The sequence below is a fragment of the Aethalodelphis obliquidens genome, unplaced genomic scaffold (genome assembly GCF_003676395.1).
Source record: "Aethalodelphis obliquidens isolate GAN/ISIS:26980383/991018 unplaced genomic scaffold, ASM367639v1 scaffold27, whole genome shotgun sequence".
Taxonomy (NCBI): Eukaryota; Metazoa; Chordata; class Mammalia; order Artiodactyla; family Delphinidae; genus Aethalodelphis; species Aethalodelphis obliquidens.
Window position 1 is genome coordinate 15,601,618 of NW_020837971.1, and position 16,947 is coordinate 15,618,564.

Sequence of the window (16,947 nt, forward strand, 5' to 3'; positions counted from 1 at the left end):
ACTCTTGATTGCCTTTCTCTAGTACTAGGCCGTGCTGCTGGAGGACAGAGCCCATCTTTCCTCTCTGTAGCCCCAGCAGCTAAAGCTAAACACCGCCCAGAACTTGATAGGTCTTCAGTAGGTGTTCGTCGAATGAAAAGATGGATGAATGACTACTGAAGTGAGCAAAAGGTTGGGGAGCTCTGGGGCCATCACCCTTGTATAGTGTTTCTCATGGCACAAACATCCCTGGACAGAGTGCAAGATGCCAGAGATTTCTTGCTAATTGCAAAGGAAAAAATGTCCTTTTACAATGAAGAGTTCTACTGTTACCAGCCTAACCAAGTGATTGCTCGTATGGGTAAGTATGACATCACAAGCCGTCTGGTGGGATGTGCGTAGCATAAATCCTGTAACGGAGATTTTAACCAAACTTCTCACTTCACAAGAAATACAGGGATGAAGGAACAAATTAAATGACACCAAAAAGTAAGTGAACTAGAATGTGGAACACTTTACAAGATAACAAACTAAGTGGCTTCAGGAAGATAATGTCCTGTGCATAGTGACTTCCTTCCAAAGAGCACAAGATGGAAAGAAGGGGGAAAAGAGTTAACTCTACACTAGAGAAACCAAACACTACGCCTCAGCGAGATGATTGAGGTCAGTGTGAACAGTGATAAGTCGTGTTAATAGGATGTACTTGTTGACTGAAAACAAGTAGACTGCCAGTTATTTCTCCAGCAAAGATGAGTTTATTCAGAATCAGCAGAGAATTATAATTCAAGGTCTGCAACCGTGGCGAGCCACGTGCAAATCCCTGCACAGCAAGGGCAGGGGAACACTTTTATAGGGAAAAGGAAGTTTGCGGGGGGAATCGTAAGCAAAGAGTCCATGGCTTTTCATTGGCTGAGTCCTTGCCAGGACAGAAGAGGAGTCGTTGTCTTCCTGTTGGGCTCTACTATCATCGCAGGGTATGGGAGCTCCCTGTTCTGGTCTCCCAACTCTTATTTAATGGAGGTTTCTGTTTATTAATGTCTTCTGTACGCTTAATATAATGTGATGAGAATGGCCCATTACTTCTGTAGTTTTCCTGTCCAAAACCCATAACCCCAGTCTAACCATGAAAAAACATCAGAAAAATCCCAGCTGAGGGGCATTCTACAAAATACCTAAACAATACTCTTCAGAACTATCAAGGTCATTAAAAAACAAGGAAATTTTGAGAAACTTTCTAACCTAAGAAGGGCCTCAGAAGACATGATGACGAAACATAAATGAAACACAAAGAGCACATTAGGTTAAAACTATAGAAAACTGAATCAAATATGGACTTACTTTTTTAAAAATGAGAAAATATTGTTATATTGGATCCTGGTATTAGCTCCTTAAGCAAGCAGAATCTGGATGGCTTGCTTACAGATCGTGAATGGCTTTGAAAAAGAGAAAAGCCCTGAACACCAAGAGTGACCTTTGTTCTCTAGACAAGTATTCATAACTCATACTAGAACATCCATTAAGCAGCGTTTACATGACACTTATCACTATGTATGAGATACTGTCCTTGATAATAGGGGATAACAAGAAGATGACCCTTGCCCTTGAGGAGCCCACAGTGTCAAATGGTCACAACTAGCAGTATTAACTTAATCTGCTGAAAGTGAACTGAAACAGTAATTATAGCAATTACATTGTAGCACAGGAAGGAATGATCTTATTCAATTCAGCATACCTAATGTTATATCATTTTGGACGGCAAGAGTTATGGATAATTTGGGAGTGATGTCAGCAAGGTGGTGGAATAAGAAGCCTCAGAACCTCATTCCCCACAGAGTCACCAACTTAACAACAATATATAGACCAAAATACCTTAGCAAGTACTCCAGAAATCAGTTAAGCAGTTGCAGTACCCCCAGGCAAGCACAGAGCCAAGAAGAGCTGCATTGAAGTGGGTAAGAAAATTCATTGCATTTGCTCACCATAGCCCTTCCCCTTCTAATTCTTAGATTAGAAGAATCTAAAGGGAGGGAAAGGAAAGAGTGGAACATGTGTCCAATGTTCTGGCTTCTCAAGGGCTGCTTGAAGGACTGATTTCTGTCTCTCCTGACTGGGAATGCTGAAGGAAACAGGAGTAGACATTGGATGCCAGGGTCAGGGCAGCTAAGAACGAAGCAAGCACTGTAGTTTGTTATAGCACCAGGGAGACTGCAGTACTCTGAACAGACGCCACAGGGAGCAAGAGATTCCAGGTTCTTGAGAACAGGGGCAAACCTCTTTAACTTGGAAATTACATGTGCAAGCCCAAAGAAGATACATCTCCAGAAAAGGTTTGAGTGGCCTCCAGAATTTCTGGCCTGGCTGACTGGTGAAGGTCTTCCCCTGTACAAAGCAAGTCTATAAAGACTGGGAGAGGTGGCTGTTTTTTCAAATATTCAAATCTCAGTACAGGCATATCTTGGAGATATTGAGGGTTCAGTTCCAGACCACAGCAATCAATTGAATATTACAGTAAAGTGAGTCAAATGAATTTTTTGGTTTTCCAGTGCATATAAAAGTTATGTTTACACTGTACTGTAGTCTATTAAGTGTGCAATATCATTATGTTAAAAAACAATGTACATACCTTAATTTTAAAATACTTTAGTATTAAAAAATGCTAACCATCCTCTGACAAGGCAGGGTTGTCACAAACCTTCAATTAGTAAAAAATGCAATATCTGCACAGTGCAATAAAGCGAAGTGTAATAGAACGAGGTTTGCCTGTAAATGATCACAAGGAATACAAAGAAACAGGGAAATACAGCCCACTCAAAGGAATGAAATAAATCTGCAGAAACCAACCTTAAAGAAATGGAGATCCAAGAATTACCAAAATAACTAACTGTCTAAAAGATGCTCAGTCAGCTAAAACAAAACATAGGCAAGTAAATGAAATCAGGGTAACAGTGCGTGAACAAAATGAAAATATATCAACAAAGAAATGTAAACTATACAAAAGAACCAAACAAATTCTTGAGCTGAAGAATAAAATAACTGAGTTGAAAAATTCACAAGAAGGGTTCAACAGCAAATTTGATCAAGCAGAAAAGAAAGAACTGGCAAACTTGAAGATGGGTCATTTGAAATTTGAGTCAAAGGAGCAAAAAAAAAAAAAAAAAAGAATGAAGAAAAGTGAAAAAGGGACCTCCCTGGCAGTCCAGTGGTTAAGACTCCACACTTCCACTGCAGGGGGCGCAGGTTCGATCCCTGGTTGGGGAAACTAAAATCCCGCATGCCACGTGGCGTGGCTAAAAAAAGAAAAAAATGAATAAAACTTAAGGGACTTAAAGGACACCATCAAGCAGATCATTATATGCATTATGCAAGTCAGAGAAGGAGACGAGAGAGAGAAAGGGACAGAGAGCTTATGTGAAGAAACTATGGCTGAAAACTTCCTAAATTGGGGGGAGGAAATTCAAGACAATGAACTCCAAGTAGAATAAATCCAGAGACCCACACCAAGACACACTGTTATAATGACAACTTGGAATAGAAAGAAACTACTTCATCATAATAAAGGCCATATATAAAAAGTCCACAGCCGATATCATACTAAACGGTAAAACACTGAAAGCTTTTCCTCCAAGATCAGGAAACAAGATAAGGATGACCACTTCACCACTTCTATTCAGCATAGTACTGGAAGTTGCAGCCAGAGCAGGTAGGCAAGAAAAAGACTACTAGGCACCTAAATTAGAAAGTATAATCCCCCCAAACAAAAACAAATTTTAAAAAGTTACACATAATTTGGACATATCACTAGAGTTTAAATATTTAATGTAAAGGAGAAACATTTTAAGATATATTAAAAGCTCTCCACAGAAAGAGAAAATAAATTTATGTTGTATTGCTTCTGTTCGTAGGGGGCAGAATTATAGAGATGGAGAGCTCATCCTCATATAAGAAAGAGTTTTCTAAGAACCATAACTGTTCCGACATATTTACCCAGGATGCCATAGAAAACAGCCCCAGCACTGGTTATCATATAGCTGACTAGTGCTTGGTGAAGCGTACTTTTTGCATTTTCAAATATCAGAAACGGAATGGAAAATCATATTTTTGTTTTCATGGGCACATGTAAAATGAATCACTGTTGGCTCAGGGCAGTGCATGGCCTGCTGTTCCTCTGTTTCTTCTCAGAATCAGTGTTTCTCCAGCCCCATCTGTCACCCCGCCAATCAGATGGGATAGCTTGCCAAGTCTGACACATTTAATAACAAGTGAGACAATTTTTTCTAGCATTTGTATTAATGGTTAAACTAGTTACAAAGGAAGACCTACCTCTATGACACAAGAAGTTCTGAGAAACGTCTTATTTCTTTTACAAAAGCAGCTCTGAATAGGCCAACACCAAAGCCATTGAAGAAACTGAATAATAATTCTGGTACTCATTTCACTAAATTAATTACCTTAAGTCCTTATCCTTTTGTAAATTGAGATATAATTTCCTTATGATAAATTCAGAGATTTTAAGTGCAGAGTTAAATGAATTTTGACAGAGTATATACCCATGTAATTATTACTCCAGCCAAGATACAGAACGTTTTTATTACTCCAGAAAATTCCCTAGTGCCCCTTTCCTGTCGGTGACTTGTCCCCTCAGTGACATCGATTACCTACTACCAGACTTCCCTGCAGATTATCTCTCAGCTAGGATCTGAGACCGTTCCTGTATTGCTCAATCATCAGTATAAACATCATGTCACATATATGCAAGGAAAAAAAAAAGCAAGTGAAACAAAATGGTAACAGAGATTAGCTGGTAGAATTCTGGGCGGTTATATTTTTTTCTTTATACTCTTCCACATTTTCTCAATTTTCTTCAATGACATGAATTCATGTTTACACTTTAAAACTAAAAATAAATATAATTTTGTTTCTACCATATGATCACAACCATGAAAAATAATTCACAGCAGAATGACAAGAAAGAAGGAAATATACCAATATATCTTAGTAGTGGTTCTTTCTGGTAAATAGGATCATGGGTATTTTTATTTCTTCTAATTTTCCCCCCAAATTTAAACACACTTATTTATTATTTCTGAGATACACAAAACACCCTATTTCAGAAGATGAGGCCAGAAAATGGTTCTTTGAGAATTTCGTAATATACTGCTTATGTCAGAAAGCTGCTGAAATCATGTTTGAGGAAATAAATGAGTCGAGAATTCAAGTCTATTAATTGCAAGTTGCCTTTTCATTTTCTCCTTAGAAGTTATATCTTATTTCATAATCCATGACTGATTCTGGCTTGCTGTCATATTTTTGGTGCTAACTATTTATTTGGTTTGTTTTTTTTTTTTTTGAAATAACCTCAAACTTATAGAAGAGTTGTGAATACAGTACAGAGAACTCTTTTTTCTTGAGAATCATTTGAGAGTAAATTGCCAACCTCATCCCCCAATAATTTCATGCGTATATCCTGCAAATAAAAACAGTCTCTAGATAACCACATACAACCATCAAAATCAGGAACTGTTACCATGACACATTTTAACCAAGCTCACAAAAATCAAAGACAAAGAGAGAACTTTGAAAGCAGTGAGAGGGAAAAGACTCATCACACACAAGGGAATCCTGATAAGGCTGTGAGCAGATTCTTCAGCAGAAATCTTGCAGGCCAGGAGAGAGTAGGCTGATACATTCAATGTGCTCAAAGAAAAATATCAAATGAGAATAATTTATCCAGGAAAATTGTTCTTCAGAAATGAAGGAGAAATAAAGACTTTCCCAGACAAATAAAAGGAGAAAGAATTTATCGCCACTGGACCTGCCTGAAAGGATGTTAACTAGTAACAAGAAAATATATGAAAGCGTGAAATTCAGTGCTAAATGTAAATACTGGGTTGGCCAAAATGTTCGTTCGTGTTTTCTGTAACATCTTATGGAAAAACCCAAACTTTTTTGGCCAACCCAATATATAGTCAAATTCAAAATACTCTATTACCGCAATGGTGCTGTGTAGATCACTTTGAACTCTAGTATATAGGTTAAAAGACAAAAGTATTAAAAGTAACTATAGCTACAATATTTTGTTAATGGATACACAAGATTAAAATACATAAATTGGGACACCAATAACATAAATTGTTGGGGGGAGGCAAGTAAATATGTAGAATTTTTAAATGCAATTGAAGTTACGTTACTGTCAGCTTAAAATGGACTGTTATAAGATGTATTATGAAAGCCTCATGGTACTGTTAGTACCACCAAGGAAAAAAATGATAAAGAGAAAAGAATCAAAGGATACCATGACCAAAAACCATCAACTCATAAAGAAAGACAGTGAGGGCCTTCCCTGGTGGCGCAGTGGTTGAGAATCCACCTGCCAATGCAGGGAACACGGGTTCAAGCCCTGGTCCGGGAAGATCCCACATGCCTCGGAGCATCTAAGCCCGTGTGCCACAACTACTGAGCTTGTGCTCTGGAGCCTGTGAGCCACAACTACTGAGCCCACGTGCCACAACTACTGAAGCCTGTGCATCTAGAGCCTGTGCTCTACAACAAGAGAAGCCACCGCAATGAGAAGCCTGCGCACTGCAACAAAGAGTAGCCCCTGCTCGTCACTAGAGGAAGCCCGCACGCAGCAACAAAAACCCAATGCAGCCAAAAATAAATAAATAATTTTTAAAAAAATAAAAAGAAAGACAGTGAGAGGAAGAAAGGAACTATAAAACAATCAGAAAGCAGGTAACAAAATGGCAATACGTTCTTACCTATCAATAATCACTCTAAATGTAAATAGTTAAATTCTCCAATTAAAAGACAAAGAATAGCTCAATTCATAAATAAGACTCAACTATATGCTGCCTACAAAAGACTCACACTTTAAGGACACTCATAGGCCAAAAGTGGAGGGATGAAAAAATATTCCATGTGGATGGAAAAATACTCTGTGCAGATGGAAACCAAAGGAGAGCAGGTGTAGCATATCACACAAAACAGACTTAAAGTCAAAAGCCGTAACAAGAGAAAAAGAAGGTCATTATATAATAAAGGGATCAATTCCTTCAGAGGATATAAAAATTGTAAATATGTATGCTCCCAATATTGGAGTACCTAAACAGATCTGAAGATAAAAATAGGCAGCAATGCAATAATAGTAGGGGACTTCAATGCCCTGCTCTCAACAGTGGATAAAATATCCAAACAGAAATACATTATGAACTAATGAATTTGAACTACACTTTAGACCAAGTTGCCTTACAGACGTATACAGAACATTCCAACCAATAGCAACAGGACACACATTCTTCTCAAATGCACATGGAACATTCTCCAGGACGCATCATATGTTAGGTCAGAAAACAAATTTAATAAGATTAAAATCTTATTAAGTATCTTTTTTGACTGCATGGTATAAAATTAGAAGTCAATAATGGGAGGAAAGCTGGAAAATTCACCTATATATGGATTAAACACCACATTCTGAAAAAACAATGGATCAAGGGTAAATGTTTTAAAATTTTTGAGGTGAATGAAAATAGAAACACAAATACAGAAATTGATGGGATTCAGCAAAAGCATTTCTAAGAGAGTAGTTTACAGTGATAAACACCTACATTAAGAAAAAAGAAAGAACTCAAACAACCTAACTTTACGTCTCAAGGAAATAGAAAAGGAAGAACAAACTTAGTTGATGGGGAGAAATAATAAAGATTAGAGCAGAAATAGAGACTAGAAAGACAGTAGAAAAGATCAATGAAACTAAGTTGGCTTTTTGAAAAGATAAAATTGACAAATCTTCAGCTAGACTTACCAAGAAAAAAGGGAAATGACTCAAATTAATAAAATTATAAATGAGGGAGGAGACATTGTAACTGATACCACAGAAATACAAAGAATCATAGGAGACTATGAACAACTTATGCCACCAGATTAGATAATTTAGGAGAAATGGATAAATTCCTAGAAACACACAACTTACCATGACTGAATCATGAAGTAAAAGAAAAACTGAGCAGACCAATAACAAGGGGATTAGGAGATCGAATAAGTCATCAAAAACCTCCAAACATATAAAATCCAGATGGCTTCACAGATGAATTCTACCAAACATTTAAAGAAGAATTAATAACAATCCTTCTCAAACTCTTTCAAAAACTTGAAGAGGAAGGAACACTTTCTAACTCATTTTATGAGGCCAACATTACCCTGATACCAAGCCAAACAAAGACACTACAAGGAAAGAAAATTACAGGCTGCTATCCAGGATGAACATAGATGCAAAAATCTGCATTAAATTCAAGAGCACATTAAAAGGATCATACACTATGATCTAGTGGGATTCGTCCCTGGGTTGCAAAGATGGCTCAACATATGTAAATCAATAAATGTGATATACTACATTAACAAAATGAAAAATAAATATATGATCATCTCAATAGATGCAGAAAAAGCACTTGACAGAGTTCAACATCCATTTGTGATAAAATCTCTCAACAGATTAGGTGTAGAAGGAATGTTTCTCAACATAACAAAGATGATACAGAGAACCCCACAGCTAACATCATAATCAATAGTGAAAAGTTAAAAGCCTCTTCTGTGAGATCAGGAACAAGACAAGGATGCCCATAATTACCACTGTGTGCTATTTTACATAGTAAACTGTAAGCTGAGGCCAGAGTAATTAGGCAAGAATAATAAATAAAAGGCATCCAAATTAGAAAGAAAATTAAAATTGTCTTTTTGCAGGTGACATGATCTTATATGTAGAAAACCCTGAAGACGCCACTGAAAATTGTTAGAACTAATAAATTCAGTTAAGTTACAGAATACAAAATTACCATACAGAAATCAGTTGCATTTCTATATACCAACAACAAAGTATCTGAAAGAGAAATTAAGAAAGAAATCTCATTTACAGTACCATCAAAAGCAATAAAATACTTAGGAATAAATTTAACAAAGGAGGTGAAAGACATGTACACTGAAAACTATAAGACATTGATGAAAGAGATTCAGGAAGACATGAATAATGGATAGATACCCTGTGTTCTTGAATTGGAAGGACTGGTATTGTTAAAATGTCCATACTACCCAAAGCACTCTACAGATTCAGTGTAGTCCATATCAAAATTCCAATGGCATTTTACACAGAAAAGGAAAAAACTACCCCAAAATTTGTATGGAACCACAAAAGACTTTAAATAAAAAAAGCATTCCTGAGATGAAAAACAAAGCTAGAGGCATCACACCACCTGATTTCAACCTATATTACAAAGCTGTAGTAATCCAAACAGTATGGTACTGACATAAAAACAGGCACATAGATCATTGGAACAGAATAAAGAGCAGGGCATATACCTATGCATATATAGTCTGCTGATTTTTGACACCAAGAACACACAGTGGGAAAAGGATAGTCTTCAATCAGTGGTTCTGGGAAAACTGGATGGCCACGTGCAAAAGAATGAAACTGGACCCGTCTTACACCATTCACAAAAATTATCTTGAGATGTATCAAGGAAAAATAGAGCTGTTCAGAAAAAAGGGACTTACCTGAAACTGTGAAACTCTTAGAAGAAAACACAGGGAAAAACTCTTGACATGTATCAAGGACAAATAGAGCTGTTCAGAAAAAAGGGACTTACCTGAAACTGTAAAACTCTTAGAAGAAAACACGGGGAAAAATTCTTGACATTGGCCTTGGCAGTGATTTCTTGGGTAAGACACCAAGCATACAGGAAATGAAAGCTGAAATAAACAAATAGGTCTGCATCAAACCAAAGAGCCTCCACACAGCAAAGGAAACAATCAATAAATTGATACTTTACAGAAGAGGGAAAGTATTTGCAAGCTGTATATCTGATTAGGGGTTAATATCCGAAGTATAAAGAACTCAGAAAACTAATAGCCAAAAAGCAAATACTCCAATTAGAAAATGGGCAGAGGAACTGAATACACATATTTCCAAAGAAGACATTCAGATGGCCAACAGATATATGAAAAGTTGCTCAACATCATTAATCATCAGGGAAATGCAAATCAAAACCACGAGATATCACCTCACACCTGTTAGAATTGGCTGTCATCAAAAAGACGAGAGACAAGTGTTGGCGAGGATACGGAGAAAAGAGAACGCTGGTGCACTGTTGGTGAGAATATGAGTTGGTGCAGACCCTATGGAAAAGACTGTGGTGAGTCTTCAAAAAATTAAAAATAGGACTATCACATGATTCAGCAGTCCCACTCCTGGGTATATATCCAGAGGAATTGAAATCAGTATATTGAAGAGATACATGTATACCCATTCTCATCGCAGCATTATGCACAGTAACCAAGAGATGGAAACAACCTAAATGTTCTTCCAGAGATGAAAAGGATAACGAAAAGTGTGGCTTATATATACAGTGGAATATTATTCAGCCGGGAGAGAAGGAAACCCTGCCATTTGCTACAACATGAATGAACCTGGAGGGCATTATGCTAAGTGAAATAAGAGAAATACAAATACTGTATGGTTTCACTTAGAGCGGAATCTAAAAAGAAAAAAAAAAAAGCCTGTTTCATAGAAACAGAGATTTGAATGGCCGTTGCCTTGGGCTGGGGGAAGGGGAAATAGGGCAATATAGATCAAAGGGTGCAAATTTTCAATTATAAGAAGAAGTTCCGAGGATCTAATGTACAACATGGTTGTTATAGTTAATAATATGGAATTGTGTACTTGAAAGTTGCTGAGAGTAGGTCTTAAGCATTCTTATCACACAGAGAGTGAACTGTCAGGTGATGGATGTGTTAAGTGTCTTGACCTTGATAATCATTCCACGATGCATATGTACGTCAAAACAGCACATTGTACACTTTAAATATATAGTTATATCTGTCCATTACCCCTCAATTTTATTTTTAAATAACTTTTTCATAAAATTCATTAGGATTTTGATAAAAGTGGAAATAAATGTGTGTGTTCAATCAGCCATCTTGAATCCAAAGCATGGACATAGCATTTTTGAGCAAATTAAAAAAAAAAATTTTTTTAATATATATATTTTTTTATCAAAGTATAGTTGATTTACAATGTTGTATTAGTTTCAGTTGTACAGCCAAGTGATTCAGTTATACATACATTCTCAATTTTTAAAAATGAAAAAAATACGAGGAAATTAACAGAATTTAGGATGACTGCCTTTTTTTTTTTTTTTTTTTAAACCCCATCCTTGTCGTGACAGGGAAAGTCTTGCATGAGGAGCACGTTGAACTCTTGATGGAGGAGTTTGCATTCCTGAAAAAAGAAGTGGTGGGGAAGGACCTGCTGAAAGGGTCTCTCCTCTTCACAGGTCAGCCCTTGGTGGGATCACAGGTCATATGTAACTGGTGAGGCTGGTGGAGGGTTACTGGGTTCTGAGCTCTCTAGGATGTGAGCTTGGATTCATTTCTGCTGAAGACGTTCTGACTGAGGGCCCATTTAATTTTCCCACGCACCCACAGACAATAAAAATGATCTATTTTTCTTCTTTCCTCAAATGAGATCTGATTGCTCAGTGGGCCTTGGGGAAGACGTGTTAGAAATCTCAAGCACATCTATGCTTTTGGCCCAATCGATTAGGTAGAATTTTCTCTCATGAAATCTTGATGAGTTGGAGATTATTTTTCCACAGGAGGTTAAAAATGAAAGCTCTCTTTGCTAAAGGACCGAGAAGGTTCTTGGAGAAGAGAACATGTTTATACCTCTCTGTGGAGCAAATAGAATATGCATAGACCCTTTCTTCCTCCAACATGTTATCAGGACATTGGCTGTGGCCAAGATATTTGATCTACTATATATTCAGCTATTTACTTCATGTTGGTCATTCTTTGAGCACCTCCATCAGCTGAAGGAAATGAGCAGCCTGGAGCCTCAAGGTCTGCAGTCTCCTTTGGGTGGGCTCCTTGGATTTGTCTCCCCCCTAAGGCATCTGGACCACCTTTCCTGAGGGCTTTCTTTACAGAAACAAAACCGACATTGTCATGTGGTAAAACCATTCATCTGTTCGTGAGTTTCCAGAAAATATACGGTAGTGGAATCTCATTTCAAAATCCATTTTCAGGGACTTCCCTGGCGGTACAATGGTTAGGACTCCGAGGTTCCACTGTGGTGGGGGCATGGGCTCAACCCCTGGTTGGGGAACTAAGATCCTGCATGCCGTGCGGTACAGCCAAAAAAAATAGAATGGCACAAAATCCATCTTCATCCTTTAAAATGATGATATAATGAGAGTTGTGGAGACAGTAATAACCGTTAATCTGCACAAGGAACTGGGCTACGTATGTGACATTATTTCATGTTAATTCATATGATAATCCTAGAAAGTGGGTATTTATTACCCCCATTATACAGATTTTTTTAAATGAAGCTCAGAGAAGTGAGTAGCTTCACAAAGTTGACCCAACAGTTATGTGGCCGAGGCAGACAGATGGGAGCTCAGACTTGTAGCAGCTGTTCGGTCCTCTGCAAAGCACAGGAGCAGACAGGAACCAGCCCAGAGGGAGCTGCCTTTCCTTTGTAAGTTTCATACTTAGGTCCTAGTGATTTGAAACCATGTTGTCTATGAAACTTACAATCTTTGTTTTCTTTGTCTTTTTATTTACTTTGCTTGTTTTCTTTAGAACATACTCATAATTATTAGTTGTTTTAAGTCAGTATCAAAGTTTTAAGAAATCTTTGGTTTAAAGAGCAGTGTAACAGATATGAAGTCTTATAAACCTAGGTTATGTTTAAAATTTAGGCTGGGATGAGAGGGGAGCAGTATCTTGACCAGATTTCTCGTACAGATACTCGTTGCAATATACTGTTGTACACGAGATTATGAAGACTGAGAAAACACTTAACGCTGTAACAATTTTCTTGATATTGACTACTTTATAGGAATTACTGCTTTCTCCACAGCTATCACAATTCCTTCACTCCCTTATCACTTACACAGACAGTTATATGGTATTTATAGGAATATAGGCTTGAGAGACTAAAATACGTTAATTCTTTTACTTCTTTAAGTCACTAACTGAAGGGGATATATGTTTACATATGTGTGTGTGTGTGCATATATATATATACACACACACACACACACGTTAGAAGCCTAAAACATTTTTATTACCCTGTGGGCCAGACGGACTGCAATTTCCAGTGAAATATTTTATTTTACCAACAAAGTGAATTTAAGAAACAGGAAAAAAGGGAGACGTTTTTATGAAAGTCTCCATCAGAATTAGTCATCTTGCGCAGCCCCGTCACAAGGCAGGTTGTGTGTCCTGATCACCCAGCCACATCTGTGCGCTCCCTGTCACATCCCCCATGCCCCCCAGCTGTCAGCCCCGCCCCTCCAGTCCCCGCCATGTCTGTGATTCCCCACAGCTAGCCCGCTGGAAGAAGAACGGTTTGGCTTCCCCGCATTCAGTGGCATCTCTCGCCTGACCTGGCTGGTCTCCCTCTTTGGGGAGCTTTCTCTCGTGTCCGCCACTTTGGAAGAGAGAAAAGAAGATCAGTATATGAAGATGACCGTGTGCTTAGAGACGGAGAACAAAAGGTAGGTCATGAGAAGCTGCGAGGAGAAGGCAACATAAGGACATCCTCGTGTGTTCACAAGGGAGATATGGGGGACCCAGGGGCCTAGACCCACACCTTCGACTCCAGAAGGGCCGTCTGCTTATGCCAGTGGAACGGGTGCTGGGATTTCACTTACGTTGCCTCATGCCATCCTCCCAGCAGCCCCGTGAGGTTAAGAGAAGCTTACAGACTTGAGCAGGTTGTCTAAGCCAAGTCTTTTTAAACATAAGGAGCCTCTGTGAGTCATTTGCCCACACAGTTTCTTAAGTTACAGCTGCCTTCCAGCAACCTAGTGGAACAGAGCAGAACCTCAGCAGAGGATGGGGAGGAGGGCAGACATGACCTTGAAAGGTCACAGTAAAAGGACCAGCAAGACCAGGATCACTGCTTGAATCCCGGTTGTACTAGTATTTGCTAACATTTCCTGAGTTCCTACCATGTGCCAGGGCCTAGTCCTTTTATAAGGATTTTCTCATATAATCTTTACCAACTCTCCGGAGTGGGCATTATTATGATTATGATCACCTAGGAAACTATGAGGCTCAGAGAGGTTAAGAAACTTGCTAAGGGCACACAGCTAACAAGTGATTGTGTGAGAATCGCGCTCAGGCAGCCTGTCTCTGGTCCCCAGATGGTCACACCTCCACAGAAATGCACAGGAAGGGCACGAGAAGGGAATCGTACTGAAAACATGCCAGGCCTTGTCTTTAATTCGTCCTGTAGTCCTCACCTGTCCACGAGGTTGGGTATCGTTAGCCTCAGGTCCCAGATTATCCAGGAAAACCCAGTGCAGTTTACTCCCAAGCCCGTGTTCTTCCCATTTTACCAGCAGTTTTCAAACTTTGTAAAAAAAAAAAAAAAAAAGCATTAGAACACCTTTTCAACCCAAATCTATATAGAAGAGGTACACGTTTCAGGCCTCCTATTGAAGCCAGTTGGTAGGAGTGGTACCAGAGCCAGGCATGCCCTACCCCCCATGCCCTCGTCCTCCAGGGCAAATGCTTTAAGTTTTTAGGGCCACAAGATGAGGAAGTTATTCTGTCCACATCTCTCCTGACGGCTCCCCTTTTATGTACTTCAGATCTTTTCCTCCTAACCACTCACCCCACACTCTAATGTAGGTCTGGGTGAGCTGATTGGCTGAAGGGGAGGCCGCCTTTACCCAGGTTGGAGGTACCCCTGAGCTTCCTACAGCACCCAAAACAATCTTAAGTGACCTGCTTGGGCCCCTTTCTTGCAACTCCGCACTCACACCGTTAGCCGTATTATGGCCCGTGCCTCTAGAGGTGGAGAACAAACAAACCAAAGGTAGTTCCCCTTCGTTCCTTAGCCACGCTGATCTAGCCTGCCCACGCCGGGCCTGCCCCACTGCAGCCCACGGGGAGAGGAAGAGGGAATCCGAGGAATGGAGACGAGAAGGCCAGGGACCCTGATGCCTGCCCGGCATTGAACCCTTTCCCTATTCGCCCTGAAAACGCCATTACTTAACATGGCAGCCCAACCAGATTGCCTGTCCTTGACCCTGACTCTCCCTGTAGTATAAGAAGAAGGAGGGGAAAGCAAAGAGAAGTAGCCAGAGCAAGTCCTCTCATTCCTAGGACTTCGTTCCCAGAAGGAAGGAAGGAAAACTCTATGTGTGTATATGTGTAAAGAGGTTGAATGGAGGTTATCCATATTAAAGTTGGAAAGAGCATGAATATTTGGCAATAATGAAATATTGAATGAATTATATAATCAGTTGTCCCAATAATATGCAGATAAAAATAATAGCAGTATCTGTAGGATCATAAAAGCATTTTTAAATAAACATAATTAAAAATTAGTTATACTTTAGGATTTATATTCCATATACATATAGGCAAATATTTGAAAGGATTGTCTCAAACTGAAGATTATTGAGGCAAAAGAATTATGGATTTTTTTTCCATTGAAAGTCCTTAAATCAATGCTGTATTGTTCTTAGAATATATTTTTGAAGAGCAGATTTTATATTTTTCCTGTCACATTATTCAGTGAAGCTTCTAACTTTAAATCGAATCTGCTTAGGTTTCTCTTTTTCATTAAGCAGATAACACAGCTTTTATCTAAAGACAGAAAAGATAAATCCAGAAAAAGAAGACACTTTAGAAGAGCGGGGTCTGTCCTATTTGAATTGTAGATTTTTGTGAGCACTGACCTTGGCCTGAGGGGCAAATGTGAAGTGGAAACAGGTGCCTTGTGAGTGGGCAGGCAGCATCTGGTCTTGGCATGTGCCTGGAGTCATAGACCTCTTGGAAAATGTGATGAAAGAACGCTAAGAATTCTTTCCCATAAAAATGCACATACACTTGGAAACAACAGTTTGCACAGGATCCCAGGTCTGGATCTTCCAGAAGGATCCGGTGAGATTCAGGGTAAAGACTCCTAAATAACAAACATACACCAAAATCTTTGAACTCCCCTGCCTGGTGGCAAAATTGAACAAAGGACCTTTGGGCAGTAAAGTTGCCAACAGTCACCCATGGCGTCTGGGAGGATGGTGGAGGTTGGGATGCAGCAGCTGCAGGGAAAACGGGCACAAAACGAGGACCTGGCACTGGGCACTCAGGTGCCAGCCCGCATCCGCGCGCCCCTGGGAAACTAATCCTGTGCCTCTTGCTTCCACAGCCCGTTGACGTGGATTGAAGAGAAGGCGCCTGGCCTAAAGCGAAACAGACATTTAAGCTTCCATTTCAAGTCTGGGTCCCTGGAGAATATGCCCAACGTAGGCGTCAATAAGAATATTTTCCTGAAGGATCAAAATATATTTGTCCAGAAACTCCTGGGCCAGTTCTCTGAAGAGGAGCTGGCTGCCGAGAAGAAACGCATCCTGCACTGCCTGTGGCTGGCGGGAGAGATCCAGAAACACTGCCGCCCGAAGAAGTGAAGGGAGGGGGCAACACGGCCCTGCCCAGACGAGACCTGAGCCTGATTTTTATCAAGAGTTGACCTTCATCTCTGTTCTTACCATTAAACGTGTCTTGGGTAAACAGGATTCGCTTATTGTCACGAGCCGTGTTGGGAGTGATACTTGGGTAGGGGCACACGTGGTAGGAATGAAAAAAGAACCAACCTTGGTGGAGCGGCACGGGATGCTTTAGATGTCCAGTTTCATTCATTCTTCCCAACGGCCCTGTCGGATGAGTATTATTACCAGGCTTGTTTTCCTTAGTATATTGAAAAAATCTTGTTTGAAGTTACCCAGCTAGTAAATGGCAGAACCAGCCTTTAAACCCCCCACTCATGCGCTAAATCACTGCAAAACGGTGCCTGGAACCCTCCTTCCTGCCGCCTTAAGGAATTTTATTTCCCCCTCCACAGACTCTCACTAGACGACCGTGCCCAGTGCTGGGGATCCTGAAAATGAATAAGACATAGCC

The 16,947-nt window shown here is 39.6% G+C and overlaps 1 protein-coding gene across 2 annotated transcripts in view; it reads left to right on the top strand.

The window, feature by feature from the left end:
- The window catches only part of BLVRA (biliverdin reductase A), a 55,288-nt gene extending 38,726 nt beyond the window's left edge, over window positions 1–16,562 (top strand). For both annotated transcript variants that reach the window (XM_027124003.1, XM_027124005.1), the window contains exons 6-8: window positions 11,193–11,300; window positions 13,358–13,529; window positions 16,196–16,562. In XM_027124003.1, the coding sequence (XP_026979804.1) occupies window positions 11,193–11,300; window positions 13,358–13,529; window positions 16,196–16,454 (539 nt within the window). In that variant the 3' untranslated portion in view covers window positions 16,455–16,562. The remainder of the gene's footprint in view (window positions 1–11,192; window positions 11,301–13,357; window positions 13,530–16,195) is intronic.
- The last annotated feature ends 385 nt before the right edge of the window (window positions 16,563–16,947 follow it).